Below are 22672 nucleotides of genomic sequence, written 5' to 3'. Positions count from 1 at the left end.
TGAAACGAACAACACTAACACTGTAAGCACAAAGCTTAGTGAGTTCCCCAAAATACCACATATAACACATATTAGCCACTCGAGGCTATAACTCTGTGGGTCCGTGCACCCAAACTCTGTGAACCCTCAGGTTCTAACTCTGGGAACCTTCCGGTTCCAACTCTATAAGCATGCACAGCACAAATAACATAGACATCATGCAGTACAACACATAGCATACACATACTCTGTCACATAACTCTGATTACCTACTCAAGGTAAAGTATAGTGAAAAGAATCACCTCGTATATCTCGATAACCCGCGAATCCTGGAAATCACTCGTGCTCGATCCTCCGAGCTATAATCCTCCTTTAACATCATATATCTCTAATTAACACTTTTACCACTAAGGTTGACTACCCCTATCAAGTCAACACTGGTCAAATCCGGTCAACGGTCAACGGTCAACTTTGACCGGACTCGGCGAGTGTACTAGAGCGACTCGGCGAGTCTAAACGTTTTCACCAACTCTCTAGGATTCTCTTTTGACACGTCGAGTACTCCCCTGACTCGACGAGTTCCACCTGGCATGAATCGCGGGGCCACCACGACTCAACTCTCCGAGTCTCAAGAACAACTCGGCGAGTTCCAGCTCGACTCAGTCCATCTGTCAACCCTCTCTAACTCTCCCTGACTCACTGAGTCAACCCATAACTCGGCAAGACCACTCGCTGAGTGGTTAAGGACAATCTTCATGCTACTCGCCGAGTCTGTTCTTCAGACTCGGCGAGTCCATGCCATGCATCAACTAAAACTAACTTCTGAGGTCAGATCCGCTCCATACACTCATAGATCTGGCCCTCCTAAGCTCATTCATCACGTAAAGTTCATGTCTTGGTTACCATGCAACACCTACAAGGCTCTTTTTGGAGAAATGACCTCTAAGATGGCAACCCTAGTCTCCAACCCAAAAGGAAGGACATAAAGCATGACATTAGGGACTCTCTGGACCTACTAAGGTCCAGATCTAAGCACCATATCCCCATTGGACCTCTCACACTTCAATTACAAAGCAAATAAGGCATGAAGAAACCCTAGATTTGACCATATCGACAAAAATACGGAAATAAGCTCTGAATGATACCTCAAGAAGCCTCCTCTGATGAAATGAAAGTAGATCCAAGCTCCCCAACTCTTCTAGCTTGACTTTCCTCTTCCTTTCTTGCAAATACACACAAATTTGGTGAACAATGGCCTCTTATCTCACTCACAAGAACCCTCAACTGCTTTGGTGCTCTCAAGATCAAGGTAGCCGCAATGAAGGGCCATAAGGTCTTTTAAATAGGGCTTAGGACCGGGAAATTAGGGTTTCATTAAACAGCGAGGACTCGCCGAGTCCAGGCGCGAACCCGCGTCCTGAACCGCGATCCTACTCGATGAGTTTGAGCTCCAACTCGCCGAGTCCCCTCACAAAACTCCAAAAATATAAGCATAAAAGATACCTGGAAATCCGGGCTGTTACAATTCTCCCCCACTAGAACTAGACTTCGCCCTCGAAGTCTCGCTCTGCAAATAGCTCCGGATGCTGCTCACGCATCTCACGCTCCGAATCCCAGGTCATCTCAGATCCCTTTCGATGCTGCCACTGAGCCAACACCAGGGGTACCTCCTTGTTCCTCAAAACCTTGATCTTCCGATCTCTGATGGCCACTGGTCTCTCGGCATAATTCAGGCTTGCATCCACCTGAATATCCTCTACTGGAACCACTGCCGACTCGTCGGCTATACACTTCCTCAGCTGCGACACATGAAAAGTGTCGTGAATCTGCCCCAATTCTGCTGGCAAATCCAAACGATAGGCTACCCGGCCTACCCTCGCGGTCACACGGAAAGGACCAATATATCGGGGCCCCAACTTGCCCCTCTTCCTAAATCGAATCACTCCTTTCCAAGGAGAGACCTTCAGGAGTACAAGGTCGCCAACCTGAAACTCAAGCTCGGACCGGCGTCTGTCTGCATAACTCTTCTGTCGGCTCTGAGCGATCAACAACCTCTGTCTGACCTGCTGAATCTGCTCTGTCGTCCGAAGCACGATCTCTGTACTGCCCATCATCCTCTGACCAACCTCTCCCCAACAAATGGGGGTCCGACACCTCCTCCCATACAACAGCTCAAAGGGTGGCATACCAATGCTCGAATGATGGCTGTTGTTGTAGGAAAACTCTGCCAAGGGCAAATATGCATCCCAGCTACCCCCGAAATCCAACACACATGCTCGGAGCATGTCCTCGAGCGTCTGAATCGTCCGCTCACTCTGACCGTCTGTCTGGGGATGATATGCGGTACTAAAATGCAGTCTAGTACCCAACTCCTCATGAAACTTCTTCCAGAATCTGGAAGTGAAGCGCACATCACCGTCTGAAACAATCGAGATCGGCACCCCATGCCGAGATACCACTTCCCTCACGTACACCTCTGCCAATTTCTCTGCTGAAGAACTCTCACTGATGGCAAGGAAGTGAGTGCTCTTCGTCAACCTGTCCACAATCACCCAAATTGCATCAAATCCCCTGGCAGTCCTTGGCAATGTGGTGATGAAATCCATAGTGATCGGTTCCCACTTCCATTCGGGAACCTCCAATGGCTGCAACTTACCATGCGGCCTCTGGTGCTCGTCCTTAACCCTACGGCAGGTCAAGCACCTCTCAACAAACCACGCGACATCCCTCTTCATACAGGGCCACTAATACTCCTTTCTCAGATCCAAATACATCTTAGTGGCTCCCGGATGGATCAAAAATTTCGACCGATGAGCCTCCTCCATCAAAATGGTACGCGTTCCTCCCACAAACGGCACCCAGATACGCCCCTGAAATGTCATAAGCCCCCGACCATCGGTAACGAACTCTGAAACCAAACCAACAACCCGTTCCCTCTTCTGCATTTCTGGTCGCACAGCCTCGGCCTGTGCCCCACGAATGGCGTCCAACACTGGAGCTATCACGGTCAATCTCAAACATACCTCCTGCAGTGGGATGCTCTCCGCCCTGCGGCTCAAAGCATCGGCTACCACATTAGCCTTGCCTGGGTGGTACAGGATCTCACAATCATAATCCTTGACCACATCCAACCACCTTCTCTGACGCATATTTAGGTTGGGCTGATCCATCAAATACTTCAAGCTCTTATGGTCCGTGTAAATCGTACACCGAACCCCATACAGGTAGTGACGCCAAATCTTAAGGGCGAACACCACTACCCCCAACTCTAGATCATGGGTGGGATATCTCGTATCATGAGGCTTCAGCTGCCTCGATGCATATGCTATCACATGCCCTCTCTGCATCAACACCACTCCCAACCCCAAGATCGATGCATCACAGTATACCACAAAGTCCTCCATCCCTTCCGGGAGAGCTAACATCGGGGATTTGCACAACCTTTGGCAAAGTGTCTCAAAGGAGGCCTGCTGCTCGGGGCCCCATGAAAAAGCAACACCCTTCCGGGTCAATCTGGTGAGTGGCACTACGATCTTAGAGAAATCCCTGATAAACCACCGATAATACCCTGCCAACCCTAGGAAACTCCTGATCTCGGAGGGTGACTTCGGCACCTCCCAACTCATCACCGCCTCAACCTTGGCCGGATCGACCAATATCCCTTCCTGGTTAACAAGATGTCCTAAGAACTGGACCTCCCGCAACCAGAAATCACACTTGGAGAATTTGGCATAAAGCCTCTCCGATCTCAGAACTCCGATAACCTCTATCAAATGCTCCTCATGCTGCTCTCTAGATTTCGAATATACCAGAATGTCATCGATAAATACAATCACCGACCGATCGAGCATCGGCCTACACACTCGGTTCATGAGATCCATGAACACTGCCGGGGCATTGGTGAGCCCGAAAGGCGTCCTAAACACTGTCTTCTGGACGTCCTCATCCCGCACCCTCACCTGATGATATCCAGACCTCAAATCGATCTTGGAGAACCAAGATGCTCCCTTCAACTGATCGAACAAATCGTCGATCCTCGGCAATGGGTAACGGTTCTTGACCGTCAGCTTGTTCAACTCCCGGTAATCAATACACATCCGGTGTGAACCATCCTTCTTTTTGACGAACAGGATAGGCGCTCCCCACGGCGAGCTGCTCGGCCGAATAAACCCCTTCCCCAGCAGCTCCTGAAGCTGTGAGGATAACTCTTGCATCTCTGGAAGTGCAAGGCGATAAGGCACCTTAGCGATAGGCGCGGCCCCCGGAACCAAATCGATACTGAACTCCACTTGCCTCATAGGAGGCACACCCGGCAACTCCTCGGGAAATACATCCGGGAACTCACGCACCACTGGAACCTCCTCAACTGAACTCGGCCTCTCGGAAACCACCCGCGTATCCATCACATACGCCACAAAACCCTTACAGCCCTGCTGTAGACACTGCCTCGCCCTAGCGGCCGAACAAAACGCTGATCCTGAACGTGTACCCTCGCCGTACACCGAAAGAACTCCCCCACTAGGGTCTCGTATGGTCACCAGCTGACGCTCGCAGTCGATAACCGCACCGAATCTGCTCAACCAGTCCATGCCCACAATGACACAAACATCACCCATCGCAATAGGAACCAGATCAATCGGGAACTCAACACCGAAAATCTCGACTACGCAACCTCGGAGAACCTCCGTGGCATATATCACCCTCTCATCAGCTATGGAAACTCTCAGAGGCCGACCCAACGCCTCACGGCTAACACTGATATGCTGACTAAAAGCCAAAGATACAAAAGACCGACTCGCACCCGAGTCAAATAACACCAAGGTAGGTACATAATTCACAAGAAAAGTACCTACGCATAACATAACATAAGCATAATATCTCAACATCAAAATAAATACATGAAAGAATACATACCAGCCACAACATCGGGCGCTGCGCGGACCTCTTCCGGGGTCAGCTGAAAGGCTCTCCCTCGTGCCCTCGGCGCCTCGGCCTTCATTGGCCGACTCTCTGTAGCTCTGATGGCGGCAGGGGCAGATCCCTGAGGTGCTCCCTGAGCTAATCCCCGCGACTGCGGACACTCTGCCTTCCGGTGTCCGGTCTGGTTGCATTGAAAACATACCGCAAACCCCTTGGGGCAGTCCTTGGCCATATGCCCCTCCTTGCCACACTTGTAGCAAGATCCCGCTCTGCAGACTCCATCATGACCCTTGCCACACTTCCCACAAGTGTGGCCCTTCTGGCTCCCTGGTTTGGGATCAGCAGGCTTGGCCCGCTTGGCTGCCGGCTGAGGCTGTGCCGGTCGCCGATCCCTCCCCTGAGACTCCGCCTCCTCCCTGGCCTGAGTCTCTAGCTCAATCTCCCTCTTCCGGGCATTTGCCTGAAGCTCAGCAAATGTCCGGTACGAGGAGTTCGCCGCAAACTCCTGAATGTCTCGCCTCAAAATGCTCAAATATTGGCTCATACGTGCCTGCTCAGTGGACACGTGCTCAGGGCAGAACATCGCCCTCTCATGGAACATCCTGGTAATCGTTGTAACTGACTCAGTACCCTGCTTGAGGGTCAGAAACTCCTGGGCCAAACGCTCCCTCTCCACCTGGGGAACGTACTCATCTCGGAACATGGCAGTGAACCTCTCCCAGGTCACTGCCGCAAGCTCAACAGGCGTAAAATGCGCCGTCACAAACTTCCACCAGTCCTTCGCTCCCAAGCGAAGATGGTTCAGCGCGAACCGAACCTTCAAATGCTCAGGAGATGAGCAAGTGAAGAAACACCCCTCTATATCAGAAATCCACCTCATAGCTGCCACCGGATCCTGGGTCCCATCAAACTCTGGTGATTTTGTGTTGCTGAACTCCCGAAACAGCAACGCATCACCACCTTGCGGCTTCGCGGCAGCAATAGCTGCGGTGGCCGCTGCAACAAAAGCCTCTGAAAGAGCGGCATAACGCTCATCAAAGGTCTCAATCAGCTTGGTCTTAATAGACCCGAACATCTCTGGTATCTCTGCCCTGATGGCCGCAGCCACCTCCTCGTGGATGATCCGATGGATCTCCTCATCACTGGTCTTGCTGCTCTCAGGCATCAAACGTGTCCTCACCATGATCTACCTCTGAAATACAACATACGAAACATTAGAACCCCTTCAGGCATACTCACACTCGACAACTCATTCCTCCTTGATCCTTGGTATTCCAAAGATTCTTACTTGGGCTGTACACTGCTCCGGTGCTTTCAGTAGTACGGGCCCAATACTACTGTCCACACCGTATCAGAATACACCTTAAGTCCTCCTCTTCGGATCCCAAATTCCAAGTACTCTATCATGCAAAACCACTCTCTAATAGATCTCTCATAAGCCCCTCGCTGCTACCTACTCACTCTCAAGCATCTCATAGCAGCTCACCTCTTCCTAGGCTAAGGCATCACAAATCAGGCCACTCTAGTCCTAATAGGAATACCTAGCCTACTCTAGCATGCCAATACATCATATCAGTAACAATATCACATAACATGAGGGTATTTTGGGAAATCACCGTTCAGGCGCGGACTGATCGTACACACAACTCTGCTCTGCATTTTTCAAAATTCTTTTACTCTTTTTGAAAATACTTCTCAAATCCTCAGTTTGAGTTCAAATACGCCCGAAGGTGTATTCGAATCCCTCAAACCAAGGCTCTGATACCAACTTGTAACACCGTGAATTTCAAAATAATTTTTCGCAAAATATAAAAACATTTTTCATTTAATTTTCATAAAACATCAAGTTTAAATCTCCCATTTCACATCATACAAAATCCCAAGATCACATATAAAAATCCCATGCGTGTGTACAGATCAAGCCGACGCATTCCTACGGTCATCACTAGTACCTGAAACAAACAACACTAACACTGTAAGCACAAAGCTTAGTGAGTTCCCCAAAATACCACATATAACACATATTAGCCACTCGAGGCTATAACTCTGTGGGTCCGTGCACCCAAACTCTGTGAACCCTCAGGTTCTAACTCTGGGAACCTTCCGGTTCCAACTCTATAAGAATGCACAACATAAATCACATAGACATCATGCAGTACAACACATAGCATACACATAGTATACACATACTCTGTCACATAACTTTGATTACCTACTCAAGGTAAAGTATAGTGAGAAGACTCACCTCGTATATCTCGATAACTCGCGAATCCTGGAAATCACTCGTGCTCGATCCTCCGAGCTATAATCCTCCTATAACATCATATATCTCTAATTAACACTTTTACCACTAAGGTTGACTACCCCTATCAAGTCAACACTGGTCAACTCTGGTCAACGGTCAACAGTCAACTTTGACCGGACTCGGCAAGTGCACTAGAGTGACTCGGCGAGTCTAAACGTTTTCACCAACTCTCTAGGATTCTCTTTTGACACGTCGAGTACTCCCCTGACTCGACAAGTTCCACCTGGCATGAATCGCGGGGCTACCACGACTCAACTCTCCGAGTCTCAAGAACAACTCGACGAGTTCCAGCTCGACTCAGTCCATCTGTCAACCCTCTCTAACTCTCCCTGACTCACTGAGTCAACCAATAACTCGGCAAGACCACTCGCTGAGTGGTTAAGGACAGTCTTCATGCTACTCGCCGAGTCTGTTCTTCAGACTCGGCGAGTCCATGCCATGCATCAACTAAAACTAGCTTCTGAGGTCAGATCCGCTCCATACACTCATAGATCTGGCCCTCCTAAGCTCATTCATCACGTAAAGTTCATGTCTTGGTTACCATGCAACACCTACAAGGCTCTTTTTGGAGAAATGACCTCTAAGATGGCAACCCTAGTCTCCAACCCAAAAGGAAGGACATAAAGCATGACATTAGGGACTCTCTGGACCTACTAAGGTCCAGATCTAAGCACCATATCCCCATTGGACCTCTCACACTTCAATTACAAAGCAAATAAGGCATGAAGAAACCCTAGATTTGACCATATCAACAAAAATACAGAAATAAGCTCTGAATGATACCTCAAGAAGCCTCCTCTGATGAAATGAAAGTAGATCCAAGCTCCCCAACTCTTCTAGCTTGAATTTCCTCTTCCTTTCTTGCAAATACACACAAATTTGGTGAACAATGGCCTCTTATCTCACTCACAAGAACCCTCAACTGCTTTGGTGCTCTCAAGATCAAGGTAGCCGCAATGAAGGGCCATAAGGTCCTTTAAATAGGGCTTAGGACCGGGAAATTAGGGTTTCATTAAACAGCGAGGACTCGCCGAGTCCAGGCGCGAACCCGCGTCCTGAACCGCGATCCTACTCGGCAAGTTTGAGCTCCAACTCGCCGAGTCCCCTCACAAAACTCCAAAAATATAAGCATAAAAGATACCTGGAAATCCGGGCTGTTACACATTTCTATGAGAACATATACATTACATTACTATGAGTACATATACAACTATACTAGGAGAAGAACATATACAACTATGCTAGAGGAAGAACATATACAACTATACTAGAAAGAGAACAGATACAACTATACTAGAAGGAGAACATATACAACTATACTAGGAAGAGAACATATACAACGATACTAGAACAAGTAACATTACATTACATATACATGAATACGTTAACAATTGTGATCCACTGTATCGGAGCATGCCTTAAATGTCATTGACCGAGTTGTAGCCAGAATTCTCTTAGAGGGAGAGCGTGAGTTTGCGTATAGATCTATATTGGATTGACTATCCTACACCTTGCTGCTAGCTACAGCCGGATCTGCAGGTCTGTGGATGCCAAACGTCATTCCGTTTTACGACCATTCGTATGTCGTTGTTACCAGTCAATAGTATGGTGCAATTAATCACTTGATGCCTTAATATAAATCCGGTTTAAGGTAGTTAGTACAATAGTAGTTCCTATAATACAACACTACAGTACTACATTAATTTCCCCTTTTCATATTTTAGTGATCATTTCACTTAAACATTAAATGTAAAAATTATATTTTTGTAAATGATAGTTACACTTGGGAAAATTACACACTTTTACAAGAAACGAACATTTAGAACATTTAAGTCTTGGTAGAAGACTACATTGAGAACAGTTAGGTCTTGGTAGAAGACACCTTTATATAAAGTAGGAATCATAGGGATTTCTAGGGTTTTTTTTCAAACGTTTACAGTTGTTTTACAAACATTTTTATACTTACAGTTCATCTACATTTTTCCATACTTACAGTTCATTTACAAACAATTTCTTACATACAAACTAAGACACTAAAATACTTATGATCTCACTAGCTTCAAAGCTAATACTCGCTTTGAAAATTACTTGTATCCTCAGGTCATCTATAGACAGGTACTGATGCAAGGTTTAGAGAAGATGGAGCTCGCTCAAGACCCATCTCTCATTTTGATTTATGCTTTAGTATTTATCAAAATTTGACAGAACACACTTGTATAATAATTCTATTATTAATGCAATGGATGATGTTGTTGCTTGTCTACTACTTTACATTGTTGTGATACTGTACATGACGTCCTTCGCCCCAGAACGTTTCCGCCATTCTTGGTTTTGGGGTGTGACACTGGCCCCACTTCTATTATCTTGCACCAATGGAAACTCATCCTGTTTCCTTCCTGGATCAAATCCCCTACTGCTCTGAGATGATGGAACATTTCACAGCTTCTGAGTAACCCTCCTGAACACCCAACTATAACGTTCATACACATCATACCTGGACCAATCAGCCTCGGGCTGGAAAACCATGCATGTCTGCGATGGTTCAGCCATCCCTAGGATGAAACACCACTACACACATAGCTCATGATCACCACCATAATTCAGGATCCAAGGATCCACCCGTGCATCACTTCCGATTTCCACTGACCCCGCGTCAGTGCTAACCGTTCCATAATCTCAACGGGCATCCAACCCGTATATGCTTCCACACATCTGGAACAAAATCCAGTGCTTACTACCAATAACTGAAGCACTTTCGATCATCCATTTACTCTACTGTCTTCCTTTCAGAGGACCCACACTCCTTCCGGAGTTACATACCTTTCCTTTCCAACAAGCCTACTTAACAACCTTTACCGCACCTATAGGTGCCACTGAGCTATACTCCACTCTACACTATCCATGTAGAGCAACTACTATTCTCGAACTCCCATATACCCTGAATTCGATCACACAACTAACCAGGACCACGACCTCCAGCCAAATCCATCATCATGATCAATACTTGGGGCCCGACCATATCGATTACCATCTCATGGCGACATAATCCCTATTCTTCGCATACAGATCCACTAACACATACAGAGTCTTCAGCATGACTGGACCGCCTTACCAGGCCTTCAGCCTATCTGGACCACTCTCAGAACCTTCAGCATGTATGGACTGCCCTCTTGGGCCTTCAGCCTGTCTGGACCGTTCCCCGAGCCTTCGGCCTGATTGGTATGCCTTCTGGCCTTCAGTCTATCCGGACCGCTCAAAATTGTCTTACGTCCTCCTGAACCATTCTTTCCGGGAATCTCTCCCATGTAGTCTGTTCTAGCCCTCTAGGGGTTCCGAACTCCAGTTCCAATCCCGAAATCCTTTCCATGGCCTAAACCCAGGCCTCGCATCAACCAACCACCTTTCCTGAAACCATGGTCTGTTCCCTACCCCACTTGTCTATCACTTGCTCCAAACATGCCACACTCTCGGCTAACAACACTGATAAATCTTATAAGCTAACCAACCCTAAATACTTGCTGTTTTTACCGGAGAATTTTCCAATTCTCCCCACTTAGTGTACCAACCACTAACTTTCGCTGACAAACCGGCATAACTCGATCGACCTTACCTGATAAAGTTCCCCTTCTCCAGGAACTAAATCCCTCCGGGTTGAGTAATCTCCACAGAACACTCTCCCGACATTGCACATCCCGAACTCCAAGGATATTCGAATCCCAACTGAACACTTCTCGCACCGCAGTTGCTATTCCTAGCAAGAGATCATATATCCTATCTTCCGATCACCTATCCTCTTGGATGCTAACCGACTAGAACCCCTAACTACTAAGATCCTCAATCATACCATGAATCATGCGAAAAAGGCGAACATATTTACAATACAACATAATCAACAAGATAACAAGATATCAAATGGAAACATACCCATAGCTGCATCTGGCTCTGCCCTAACCTCCTCTGCTGTAAGTTGGAAGGCGCGTCCTTGAGCCCTCGGAGGCTCCGCTCCTCCCTGACCTCCACCCACAATCGTCAATGTGGCCAGTGCTGGAGCCTACATCGGTCTTGCAACAAGCTGTGGACAGTTGACCCTCAAGTGTCCAACCTGATTACAATGATAACAGATCCTCATATCCCGAGCCGGGACCAACTGACGGCAATCCATCGCATAATGCCCCTCTCTCCCACACTTGCGACACGCACCACCGGACCTACAAACTCCGGCATGACCCTTCCCACACTTCTCATAAGTGTGGCTGCTCTGATCTCCAACCCTATAATCAACGGTTTTGGACCGTTTTGGCGCCGGCTGTGACTGCACCGGGGACTGCCTCTGCTCTCGTAACTGCAACTCCATCTCTAACTTCCGCCGGCTGGCGGCCTCCTCTAGCTCTAACAAAGTACCACACCTCTATGTGGATATAAACTGCCTGATGTCCCTCTTAAGCATACTCAGATATCGGGACATCTGAGCCTGCTCTGAAGTAAACTCCGGGCAAAACATCGCCCTCACAGTGAACATCCTGGTGATCTCCATCACCGACTCTGAATCTTGCTTCAGCTCCAGAAACTCCTGAGCCAACCTCTCTCTCTCTCTCTCTCTCTCTCTCTCAACTTGCAGAACATAACGAGTACTGAACATCTCCTGGAATTGATCCCATGAAACCGCAGCTCGCTACACATCAGAATAAGATCCCGTGGTCAACCTCCACCAATCCTTCGCCCCGAGCCTCAAAAGGTTCAAAGCACACCTCACCCTTTGATCCGCAGGGCATGAACACGTGAAGAAACAACTCTCCATGTCTGACAACCATCTCATAGCAACGATCGGATCCTGAAATCCATCTAAAGTAGGGGGCTTCGTATTATCGAAGTCCCGATACTGAAAATCTCGGCCGGCTCCTCCCCCTGCCGCTGCTACAGCCGCTATAGCTGCCACGACATCCGCCTCCATAAGAGCTGCATAGCGCTTATCAAAGTACTCAACCATGGCGGTCTTGATCGACCCAAACATCTCCGGCATCTCAGCCCGGAACATAGCAGCAACCTTATCATGCAGGAAATCGCGAATCCTGGCATCCAACTAATTCGTACTCATCTGACCAATGACCTCGGGTGGTACTGGCCCATCATGACCACCCTCTCCTGCTCCCGATCCTAAACCGGATCCTGCCTTGAAACGTCTCATAATCGCCATACTGAAAATACACCATGAGAACATTAGGTATCCCTCATAACTACCCCCGAGAACTAGCTCTCAACCAAACCCTAGGGATTGTGACTTCCTTGATATGCGTATGGGTCTTGTGCTTTTAGTAGTACGGGCCCATACTACCTTCCATACCTACCCATATTTGTATCAAGTATCACCACAACACCCTAACAATACCATATACGAAACGAACACTCCATCCTCACTCCTAGAGGAACACTACATATCTCATAACTGGCCTTCCAACCTCTCGCGACCCACCCATAAGAGAACCCTAGGCTAGCAGGCATCATGTAATCAGGCAATTATATCATGCAATCCCTAAAGATCCCTAGCCTAGTACTAGCATGCTGTTCTAACATATAACATACTCAAATAAACTGTATGGTATTTTGGGGTCAACTTACTGGCTTTGGCTTATCGTACGCTCCACACCCTCCTTTACTTATTTCGAAAACCTTTTGAAAATCCCTCCATGATTTGAGACTGGATTCACAAGAATGTTCCTCCAATTCACTCAAACCAAGGCTCTGATACCAACTTGTAACGACCATAAAATTTGAGCCAAATTAAAACATTTTAATTCATTCAAAACCGTTAAGTTCATACATTTGTTTTCAAAATAGTTTAAACATCAGAGTATTTCCCCAGAACCATATCACATAGATCATAAAACATGAGGAGCGGAACGATCACGCCTTCGCCTTGCCACGATCTCCTGAAGCACCTGAAACAATAAACCACAACTGTAAGCCCGAAAGCTTAGTGATTTACCCCCAAAATACCAACCACATATAAGCATGCTCATATCATATCACAATACAAAACAACCATGCACATCGGGTCTACTGTGTGACTGGTCCGCTTGCAACGGGCCTTCAGTCCACCTGGTCCACCATTCGAATCTAGCCATGTACATTGAGTCTACAGTGTGATTGGTTCGCCCGCACCGGGCCTTCAATCCACCTGGTCCACTCTAGGCCTGTCGAAAAAACCTGAAACCTGTTCTACCCACCCGACCCGTTCCGAATTTGGGTAGAATGGGTCGGGTAGAACGGGTAACAGGTATGAACATTCGGGTAATAGGTTAACCCGATAATAATATAGGTCGGGTTTTAGGTATGAATATTTATTTTCGGGTATACCCGAATAACCGAATTCATTTTTTAAATAATACCAAATATACAATGCAGTCATGTACGCACACTTCAAATAAAACAAAACCCTTCATTTCTTTCTTATGAACGACGGCTCGACAATTGACGCAAACTTGCAAAGGGAATACGACGCTAAAGCTGAAGTCCTGAACCGTCATCGCAATTCTCAATTTCTCACTATCGCACGGAATGGAATTAAAAAAGTACATAACATATTATAATGATTTGTATTGTTATTATATATGTACTTGTTAATTGTATGAAGTATTTTCCTACCCAATTCTTTATTAAACCAACCAACATGTAAAAATAAAAAAATAAAAAAATAAAAAATTATCAATAAGTGTTGTTTAAAATTTTTTCGGGTATACCCGATAATTACCCGACTCAACCTCAAACCCGAATACCCGAAACCCGAAAACCTGAATTACAATATAGGTCGGGTATCGGGTATTATTTTCTTAAGGAAATACCCGTTCTACCCGACCCGTTCTACCTAAAACCCAAAAATTTTACCCGTTCGACACCCCTAGTCCACTCTCTGACACACCGGGCCTTCAGTCGGCCTGGTCCACTATCCGAGCCTCGACACGTCTGGTTCGCCCTCTTGGGGCCTTCAGCCTATCCGGACCGCTCGCTGGGCCTTCGGGATATCCGGTCCGCCCTGGGTATGTTGGCCTACAGCACAAAGCAGGACCCATCTCAACCCAACCCCGTCAAACAACCATGTGCACATAAAATAATTAATCACATAACCAAATCCTTAACCACACAAACAGTCTAACATATCACATAGCATATCAACATCCTAACCTGGATTCCGACCTAACCGGTCACTAGCATAACATTACCCTATATACCGGGGTACCGACGTAAACCAGGTCACTATCATAATACCATCCTAAATACCAGGATGCAAGTCTAGCAAAACCATAACATAACAACAATACTCGGATTTCCATCCGATAAATGGCTGGCCTTGGTGTCGTAGACCCTGTCGATATAGTGAGGATAACTTACCTCACAACTTCCGACTGAAAAGATAAGACCAAGCTGCTCTGACCACCGATACGATCGCTGCCACTGAGCACTACTACAAAACCAATTCCATAAATACCAATATTACCAAAATACCCCTGGAAGTCAAACTGGTCAACTCTTGGTCAAAGTCAAAGTCCTTAATGAAAGTTCAACCTTCCTGGTTGACTCTACTCGCTGAGTCACCCCATCGACTCGTCGAGTTCCCATACCTAGGAAACTCTCATAACACAACTTAACTCGCCGAGTCACCCCAAGAGTCGCCGAGTCCAACGTCTCTGAGTCCCATCCTGTCCGACTCACTGAGTCGCCAACCGACTCACTTAATCCAAGGCTTTAACCAAAAGAGCTTGGGGTTCTGCGACCTGACTCGCCGAGTCCAAGGCAATCTTCAACAGACTCGCCGAGTTGTTCTTCCAACTCGCCGAGTCACCCATGCGACTCGCCGAGTTACTACACGACTCAAAGTCTGATCCTTAGACTGACTCGCCGAGTCTTCTCCCAGACTCGCCGAGTCCGTACGTGCATTCTCAAAATCTTGAGTCACAGATCCACTCCTTCACTCCAAACACTAGATCTGGGTCTTTAGAGTCCATTAACAACATAAAGTTGCTACCTTTACGTGCTTCATGTCCCATACTATCAAAAACCAAGCTAGAAAGGAACTTAACTCATGGGGAATGGCTTTTGCATAGCAACTAACAGGGCTTTCTGCATCTTTGATGCAAATAGAGCTCAGATCTGGAGTTTCAACTCCAGATCTAACTTATGCACCAAGATCTTAACATATCATCTCCAAACAAACCCTAAACTTCCATGAATAATGGATCTAGAAAGGATAAAGCCAAGGATAACGATTCATTACCTCCAAAACGACCTCCTACTGAAAAGTAATCTGAATCTCCACAAATCTCCTTGATCCAAGCTTCTTGATCTTCAAGATCTCTTCAAAAAACACTTAACAATGCTCCAATTTGCTTCCAATGGCTCTCACTCACGGATTTAGGGTTTCTGGACCTCAAAGGGGGCTAAGGGGTCTGAGGGGAGGACATTGAGTCCTTTAAATAAGGTGCAACCTCGAAGATTAGGGTTTTCCTAGTCCAACACTGACTCGTCGAGTCCAGCCGCCGACTCGGTGAGTCACGCCACTTAACCCCCTGCCAGGCACCCGCTTCGACTTGACGAGTCAAGAGACCTACTCGCCGAGTCCCTTCCTCTATTTTCACTTAACACCTTTCAACTTCTTGCTTCCGAACTTGGGATGTTGCATGTCAAGCCTACCACGACTATAGTGTTAGGGTTTGCAGGCAAGTCCATGTGGCCTAGAGGGAAGATCTTGCTACCTTCATATTGGAAGACTATCGAGGTAACATTCGGAAAACCATATTTACGAAACTTGTAGTAGTACAAGCACCATATCCCTATAACATACTTTTGGGAAGAACCGATGTCACACCCCCAAACCAAGGATGGCGGAAACGTCCGGGGGTGGAGGACTTCATGTACAGTATCACAACAACGAGTATAATAGTGCTCAAAGTAAATACAACCATCATAAATATAATTGAAAAAGTTACACCAAAGTATATGTTTACATGTTTCAAAATCAATTACATTATGATGACAAAAGTAAATTGTTGACGGTTTAACGTCCCATCCTCAAGGCGCTGTAGTTTTTCCTGTTTCACTGATTTCCTGAGAATACAAGTAGTTTTGAAAAAGTGTCAACAATTAAGTTGGTGAGTTCATAAGAGTTTTGTTTGAGGTAGAAACCGTTTTCCTTGTAAAATCGATAGAGTTTGATTTCCAGAAAATCCAATATTTTCTTAGTTAAGTGTGAACAGAATATTCCTATATGATGTGTTAATGAACCCTAGAATGACCCGTAGATTTCCCCTATAATCGTCCAACGTATATAAGTTATATAAGATTTAAGTTAGATAAAACGTTGAATATAGTGGGTCTGCCCTAGGTCCACAACCCAACGAGGAACAGGAGATGAGGCGGGCCCCACCAATTCTAAGCCAATCAAGACCAAATTCTTATATGACTCAAGCATATACGCTCAACGATTATAGTTGAATTCTAACAATTCTAGACGAAATATAGTTTTAATATCATAATAACTATTTTATGTGAACCCGGTACTTTGTATCTGTACCCCTTTTTGTATAAAACCCGGTACTTTGTATCTGTACCCATTTTTGTCTAAAACCCAGTACTTTGTATCTGTACCCCTTTTTGTATAAAACCCGGTACTTTGTATCTGTACCCTTTTTTGTATAAAACCCGGTACATTGTATCTGTACCCCTTTTTGTATAAAAACCCGGTACTTTGTATATGTACCCTTTTTTGTATAAAACCCGGTACTTTGTATCTGTACCCCTTTTTGTATAAAACCCGGTACTTTGTATCTGTACCCTTTTTGTATAAAAATCCGGTACTTTGGAATGTACCCCCTTATATGAAAACCCGGTACTTTGGAATGTACCCCATTCATGTGAAAACCTTATATAATGTAAATGATCATAAACTATACCTATTATAGTTTGTCAATATGTTTGAAATGTATATGCAACCTAACTATACCCATTATAGTTTAGTATGTTTATTTGTGGTGTACAAGAACCCTTTCTATATAAGTCCAAAAGTATAGTACAATATAGCTATGTTTAACTTGCTTTGTTTTGTACTAATGATTATAATGGAGGATTCTTATAAATTCAGTAAGTAATTTCCTATTATATGAATATATCATAACAAGAAATACATGTAATATATGAAGTTATCAAATGTTTAACACTTTGCTCAACATGTTACAAAGTGTTTTGAAAGTTAGAAGCTGTTAACTAATTCTTAACCTTTCTGCACTGTTTTAGAAAAATCATACGAAGTCGAAAACTAGATCCGTAAATTCTGAGAGTTCCTAAAATGAGTCTAGTTTACTCATAATTTTTATCATGATTTTTGGAAGCCTTTAACTTGTATTAAAATACTCATATTCCCAGACTGGTCCGGATTTGTGTTTGAAAAGACAGGATGTTTTGTAAAAATCACCATAAATTATAGAAAAATCGTGTGGAGATGTGCAAGTATTCATTTTAAAGCTAAGAAGTGGAACTACTTGCACCTAAAACAGTTTGGAAAACTAAAATATTTAAGTTGTCCAAAACAGTCCGTGAATGGAATTGAACTTTTCTGATGAAGGTTGTTAGAAAAGTTTAGTTATGTTCTTGGTGTTTTAACTTGTATTCCCCCCTAAAAACTTGAGAAAACATAAAAATGTAGGGGTATGAACTCACCTTGAGTGATTTCATAAGGTGGATGATGGAGAGAAGAAGTGTTCAACTCGAGAACACTTGAAGAATCACTTGAAGATTCGAAGATCTAGCAAGAAGGTGATGATGTTTGTGTAAGCAATCTATGATCTTGAGTAGGAGGATGTGTAATAATCATAAGAAAGATGATGATACTTACTAAATGAAGGAGAAAAGTCTTGGAGTATGCCTTGAAGTTCTGGAATTTGAGAGAGAAAGATGAGAGAGTTTGGAGTGTGGCTCTTGGTGGAAAAATAAGAGAATGAATGAAGTGTGAGGAGAGAGGGTGGATGTTCCATTCCTAAGGACGTGGGAGTGGCTGAAAATAATGAGAAATGACTCATGAAGTGACTAGGGATGGGCTGGTGGTGAATAGTGACATGGAATGGGTATGGGAGTGGTTGCTTGTGTCATAACTTAAAGGAAAGTCAACACTCCACCTTTGTACTTCACCCACTCTTTTGGATAAGGTTTTATCTTTAAAAATGTGATAATTTAATAATTATGGGTCCTTATATGTTAAAATAAAGTTTTTGGTGAAAATCCCATGTTAAAACAATTAAAAACGGGCCTAAAACGCAAATTTAGTCGAAAACCGGGAAGAAAAGCATTCCCAGCGAGACCTCTCGGTCCTAGGCCGAGGTTCGGTCCTTGCTGGTGCCGAGTCGGAAGCGAAAGGTGCGAACCAGAAGCGAGAAGCGAAGGGCGAGGGGTCAGTCCGAAGGCTCGGTCCGAAGCAAGTCAGAAGCGAACTAGACCGAGGGAACCTTGACCCGAAATGGACCGAAGGTTCGGGTTCGGGTGAGGCATGCGAGGTTCGGGCCCGAGAGGACCTTTCGGGTTCGATTCAGCAGCCTTCGGCTCAGAAGGGTTAGGTTCCTAAGAGGGCTTTCGGGTCCTAAGAGGACTTTCGGGTCCTAAGAGGGGTTTCGGCTCCATAAGTCCGTTTTTCGCGTAGACTTCCGTTTTTGGGCTGTTTTCGCCAAATTCGAGGGTCGGGATGCCCCGATTGATTATAGAAAGTTGAGAGAGATTTGAGAGAGATGCCACATACTTAGAGAGATTTGGGAGAGATTTGACATACTTGGAGAGATTTCTCATACAAAGAGATATTTGAGAGAGATTTCACATACTCACTACAAGAAAAAAGGCCTTTTACGACGCTCATTGCGCGTCGTAAATGGCTCAGACGACGCGCAAATGCATGTCAAGGAAGGCCATGTCATAAAGATAGACGACGCGCATTTATGACGCGCATTTACGACACGCATTTGCGACGCGCGGTTACAACACGCAATGCGTATCAAGGAAGGCCCTGTCATAAAGGAAGACGACACGCATTCGCGTGTCATAACCTTACGACGCGCGTGTTAATGACACACAATGCGTATCAAGAAAGCCCCTGTCAAGAAAGGCCATGTCATAAATGAAGATGACACACATTTTTGCGTATCGTAATTTTAAATAAAAAAAAAATTATTTATGGATTTACTTATTTTCATATTAAATTTGCATTTTATGTCACATAATGGAAAATAAAATACCATATACAAATAATACAATGCATTGCACAAAAGTTAATGTTATACAAATAATCATTCGAATAGTAGACAAATGTAATACTAAAAATAATCATTCCAATAGTAGACAAATGTAAGATTTCAACATTTTTTATATAATTAACTAAATTATTAGCCAAATTTCCTAAAATACCAACATACTTTTCTATGAAGAGCATTAACACTATTCTTTTCCATCAAAAACTTCAAAACCTGCATAATTAATTTAATGTTTAATCAGCTACAGGTCAATAAGGTAGGTTTAAGCAGAAGAGGTTCATAGTAGTAAGATTTTACTTACCACTGTTGTTAATGACATTGAAAGAAGCAGCCCAACAAACACCCCCTCAGAAGGATTATTACTAAATGAAACCACAAACAAAGTTAAAAAGTCAAGTATTTTGCGACAACCCCGGAACCAGGGGCAAGGCTGTTTTTACCCATGGTATGACCTAATACATGATAATAAAGACTTGTTTAACAAAAAGAAAAATGATTTCTCACGTGACATCACTATTAAGAATTGATGAAAGAGGGTACTCCACACTGTATTGCCAACAAGCTTGACACCAACACCTAAAAGATGGAAAAAACAATAACAGAAATAAAAATAAATGTAAGATTTGAGATAACAGATGCATAATTCACATGTCTACTTTTACCAATTTATTTTATGCAACATATATGCAGCTGACATGAATGAATTATACAACAAGTTAGGAGTAAAATAAGGGATGGTTGCATATTTAGTATGATAAATAAAGAGATTTGTGGCATAAGGGTGCATAAATAATAAAAAGCAAAAAGGAAGAGGAAAGCTGACTTACATAATCAGCAAATTTCTGAATTGGTGCTTTTAACATAATACATAAGAGTGGTCCCGAAGGGATAGCTGGCAGCAAAAAATCTCAGGCAAAAAAAATTCCAGGAGAAAACAGTTAGTACCTCAAAAGCAAAGGTTTTATAGGGTTAGGCATGCACCTGCAAGACAGGGACTAAGATTATAAGTGATGTGAATGGGACATAGTAATTAAAGGAATTTTTGTTACCATTGTTCCATGCATAGTGGTTGGGGTAGAGTGTTTTTCCATCACTGTTAACACGGAAGGGTCCAAGTTCTTCCATGGCTCCATATCCAAACAACAAGCATCCTAGCCCAATAGAATACCTTCATTAATAGTGGTTCGATCTTACTCTAAATTTTGGTGCATTTGGATGATGATCTTTAGAATCTCCATTCTGATTCATGAATATTCTAATTAATTTGGTATTGTAGAATGTAGATTGGTATCTGCATTATTAAAGTTCATAGGACTTACTACTGACTCACTTTTCTTTTTTTAATCATTAGCCTTATGCAGCTCTCAAAGCTAGAGAATATCTTGATAAGCTTGCAATACATGAGACAATGGTGAAGGTATGTAGATTATATCTTATATTTCCTACACAAATATAGACAACTGTATGCTGATGTCATTATGCAGGTTAGCGCTTATCTGCTTGGATAATACAGCCATCTTTTGGCCAGACGACCTGGGTGTAGCCCAAAGGACATTTTTGTCATTATACATGAGAAGCTTCCTACTGTATCGTGAGTATTTCTATTTCTATACATCTATGTTTTCTTTTGTGATCATCATCTATTTTTTTTTGTTTCTACAGGACTCCAACAATATCCATTCTTCTCTCAACATACGCAAAGATTTTGATGCACTCTCAACCACCAGATCCCGAATTACAAAACCAGATCTGGGCAATATTCAGCAAGTGAGTTTATAATAAATAGGAGCTACACTTTTTTTTTGTATATGCAAAATTTGATAATATTTAATTTCACACACATTGACAGATATGAAACATGCATTGATACTGAGATACAACAAAGAGTTGTACAACTATTCATTTTCAATAGCACACTTGCAAAAATTTTAAACTTTTAAAACCCATCTTAGAAGGACTAAAGGTTAGAAAGGAGAAGTAATGAAACTATGAGTTGAGAAAAGAGTAATCACAGCAAGGTCTCTAAAACAGACCTGCTGTTCAAAACGGATTTACTCCAAAATCTAAAACAGAAACATAGCTTTAACTAAATTTTATAGAAAACTATGATTGTTCAGGATTCCATAACTATAAAGAACTCCTTCTAACTCCAAAGGATGAATTAAATATGAATTTTACAAAAAGGTGTATCACTTCTATCTCCAACAAGACAGTCAAGTGAGGTTGGCCAATTCTACCCAACTTGTGAGTAGAATTCGTCCATACCAAAATTCAGAGAAGTAAAGGACATACAAATGAAAGTCTTAGAGTTGGAATTGAATGAAAAGAATTTCCCAAGCTCCGGATATAAAATTCACATTGTGGACAATCACAACACTAGTAAAAGCTGGTGACTGCCCACTGATCTGGAGTCTGGATCAATTCTAACCAATTTATAATTGGAAATAACACCCCATCTGCTCCAGATCTTAAATTCATAATATCAGGAACATATAGAAACTTGGAATCACTCTGGATCCTTTTCCAAGCCTTATAAATGATGAAAACAAAATGACATATCAGAACAGACCCGGATCAGACCTAACAGCAAACATTCCATTCTTGCACATAGATAACCTCCTTACCAGTGAAGTTGGGCTGCTTAAGAAAGTTAGCCAACTCAATTTGTGAACTTTGGGAACTGGTTTGGGGTCCGTTTGAGTTCTATAGCTCAAGGTATGATTTTTACAATATGACTATAGATTTGATGGAAAACAGAATCATAGCCACCCGTGATTCCTTTTTGGCTTATCCATCCTTCTCCATTGCTAAAAAAAAGTTCTACTAAGAACTGATACAGATACAAGACATGAAATCTAAGTAAACCATTGAGATGAACATGTAGTCAACATTTCATAGATGTAAACATGATATCCCATGCCTCTAACATGGAACATGATATACACATATCAAAACTTTTAATTGAATTTACAAATACATACACTAGCCAAAATCAAGGGATATCAAGTACCTTAGTTGATGACTTGAGTAGTGAACTACAGTCATTTTCTGTGCAATCCATCATGTAGATCATTGGAACTGGGTAAAAGAAGAATAAAAACCAATGAGTGGACAGAAAAAAAAGTAAACAGGTAAAAGGAGCTAAACAGAAAGTTATACGAAATGAAAATACAAATGCCATCTATGC

The 22672-nt window shown here is 43.7% G+C and overlaps 1 protein-coding gene and 1 long non-coding RNA gene across 2 annotated transcripts; one reads left to right on the top strand and one right to left on the bottom strand.

Moving 5' to 3' along the window:
* Positions 1-19530: 19530 nt before the first annotated feature.
* Positions 19531-20126, bottom strand: LOC111895830 (K(+) efflux antiporter 4-like). Its single transcript, XM_052765135.1, has 3 exons — positions 19990-20126; positions 19787-19847; positions 19531-19698 (listed from the first exon to the last, which is right to left on the bottom strand). Exons 1-3 carry the CDS (start codon positions 20124-20126, stop codon positions 19618-19620), a joined length of 279 nt encoding a protein of 92 aa, XP_052621095.1. The 3' UTR covers positions 19531-19617.
* Positions 20127-20821: 695 nt separating this feature from the next.
* Positions 20822-21373, top strand: LOC111895837 (uncharacterized). The gene is made up of 3 exons (XR_008224649.1): positions 20822-21076; positions 21148-21252; positions 21335-21373. It is a non-coding gene; the product is annotated as an uncharacterized LOC111895837 (long non-coding RNA).
* The last annotated feature ends 1299 nt before the right edge of the window (positions 21374-22672 follow it).

The sequence above is a fragment of the Lactuca sativa genome, chromosome 6, assembly GCF_002870075.4.
Source record: "Lactuca sativa cultivar Salinas chromosome 6, Lsat_Salinas_v11, whole genome shotgun sequence".
Classification (NCBI taxonomy): Eukaryota; Viridiplantae; Streptophyta; class Magnoliopsida; order Asterales; family Asteraceae; genus Lactuca; species Lactuca sativa.
This window is presented reverse-complemented; position numbering and strand designations above follow the sequence as displayed.

Excerpts from the sequence above, each read along its gene's own strand:
- LOC111895830 (XM_052765135.1), bottom strand. The coding sequence starts at position 20,126 with ATGCATCTGTTATCTCAAATCTTACATTTATTTTTATTTCTGTTATTG. Across the intron at positions 19,848-19,989 it reads ATTCTTAATAGTGATGTCAC|TAATAATCCTTCTGAGGGGG; the intron begins GTGAGAAATCAT and ends GGTTTCATTTAG. Across the intron at positions 19,699-19,786 it reads CAATGTCATTAACAACAGTG|GTTTTGAAGTTTTTGATGGA; the intron begins GTAAGTAAAATC and ends TTAATTATGCAG.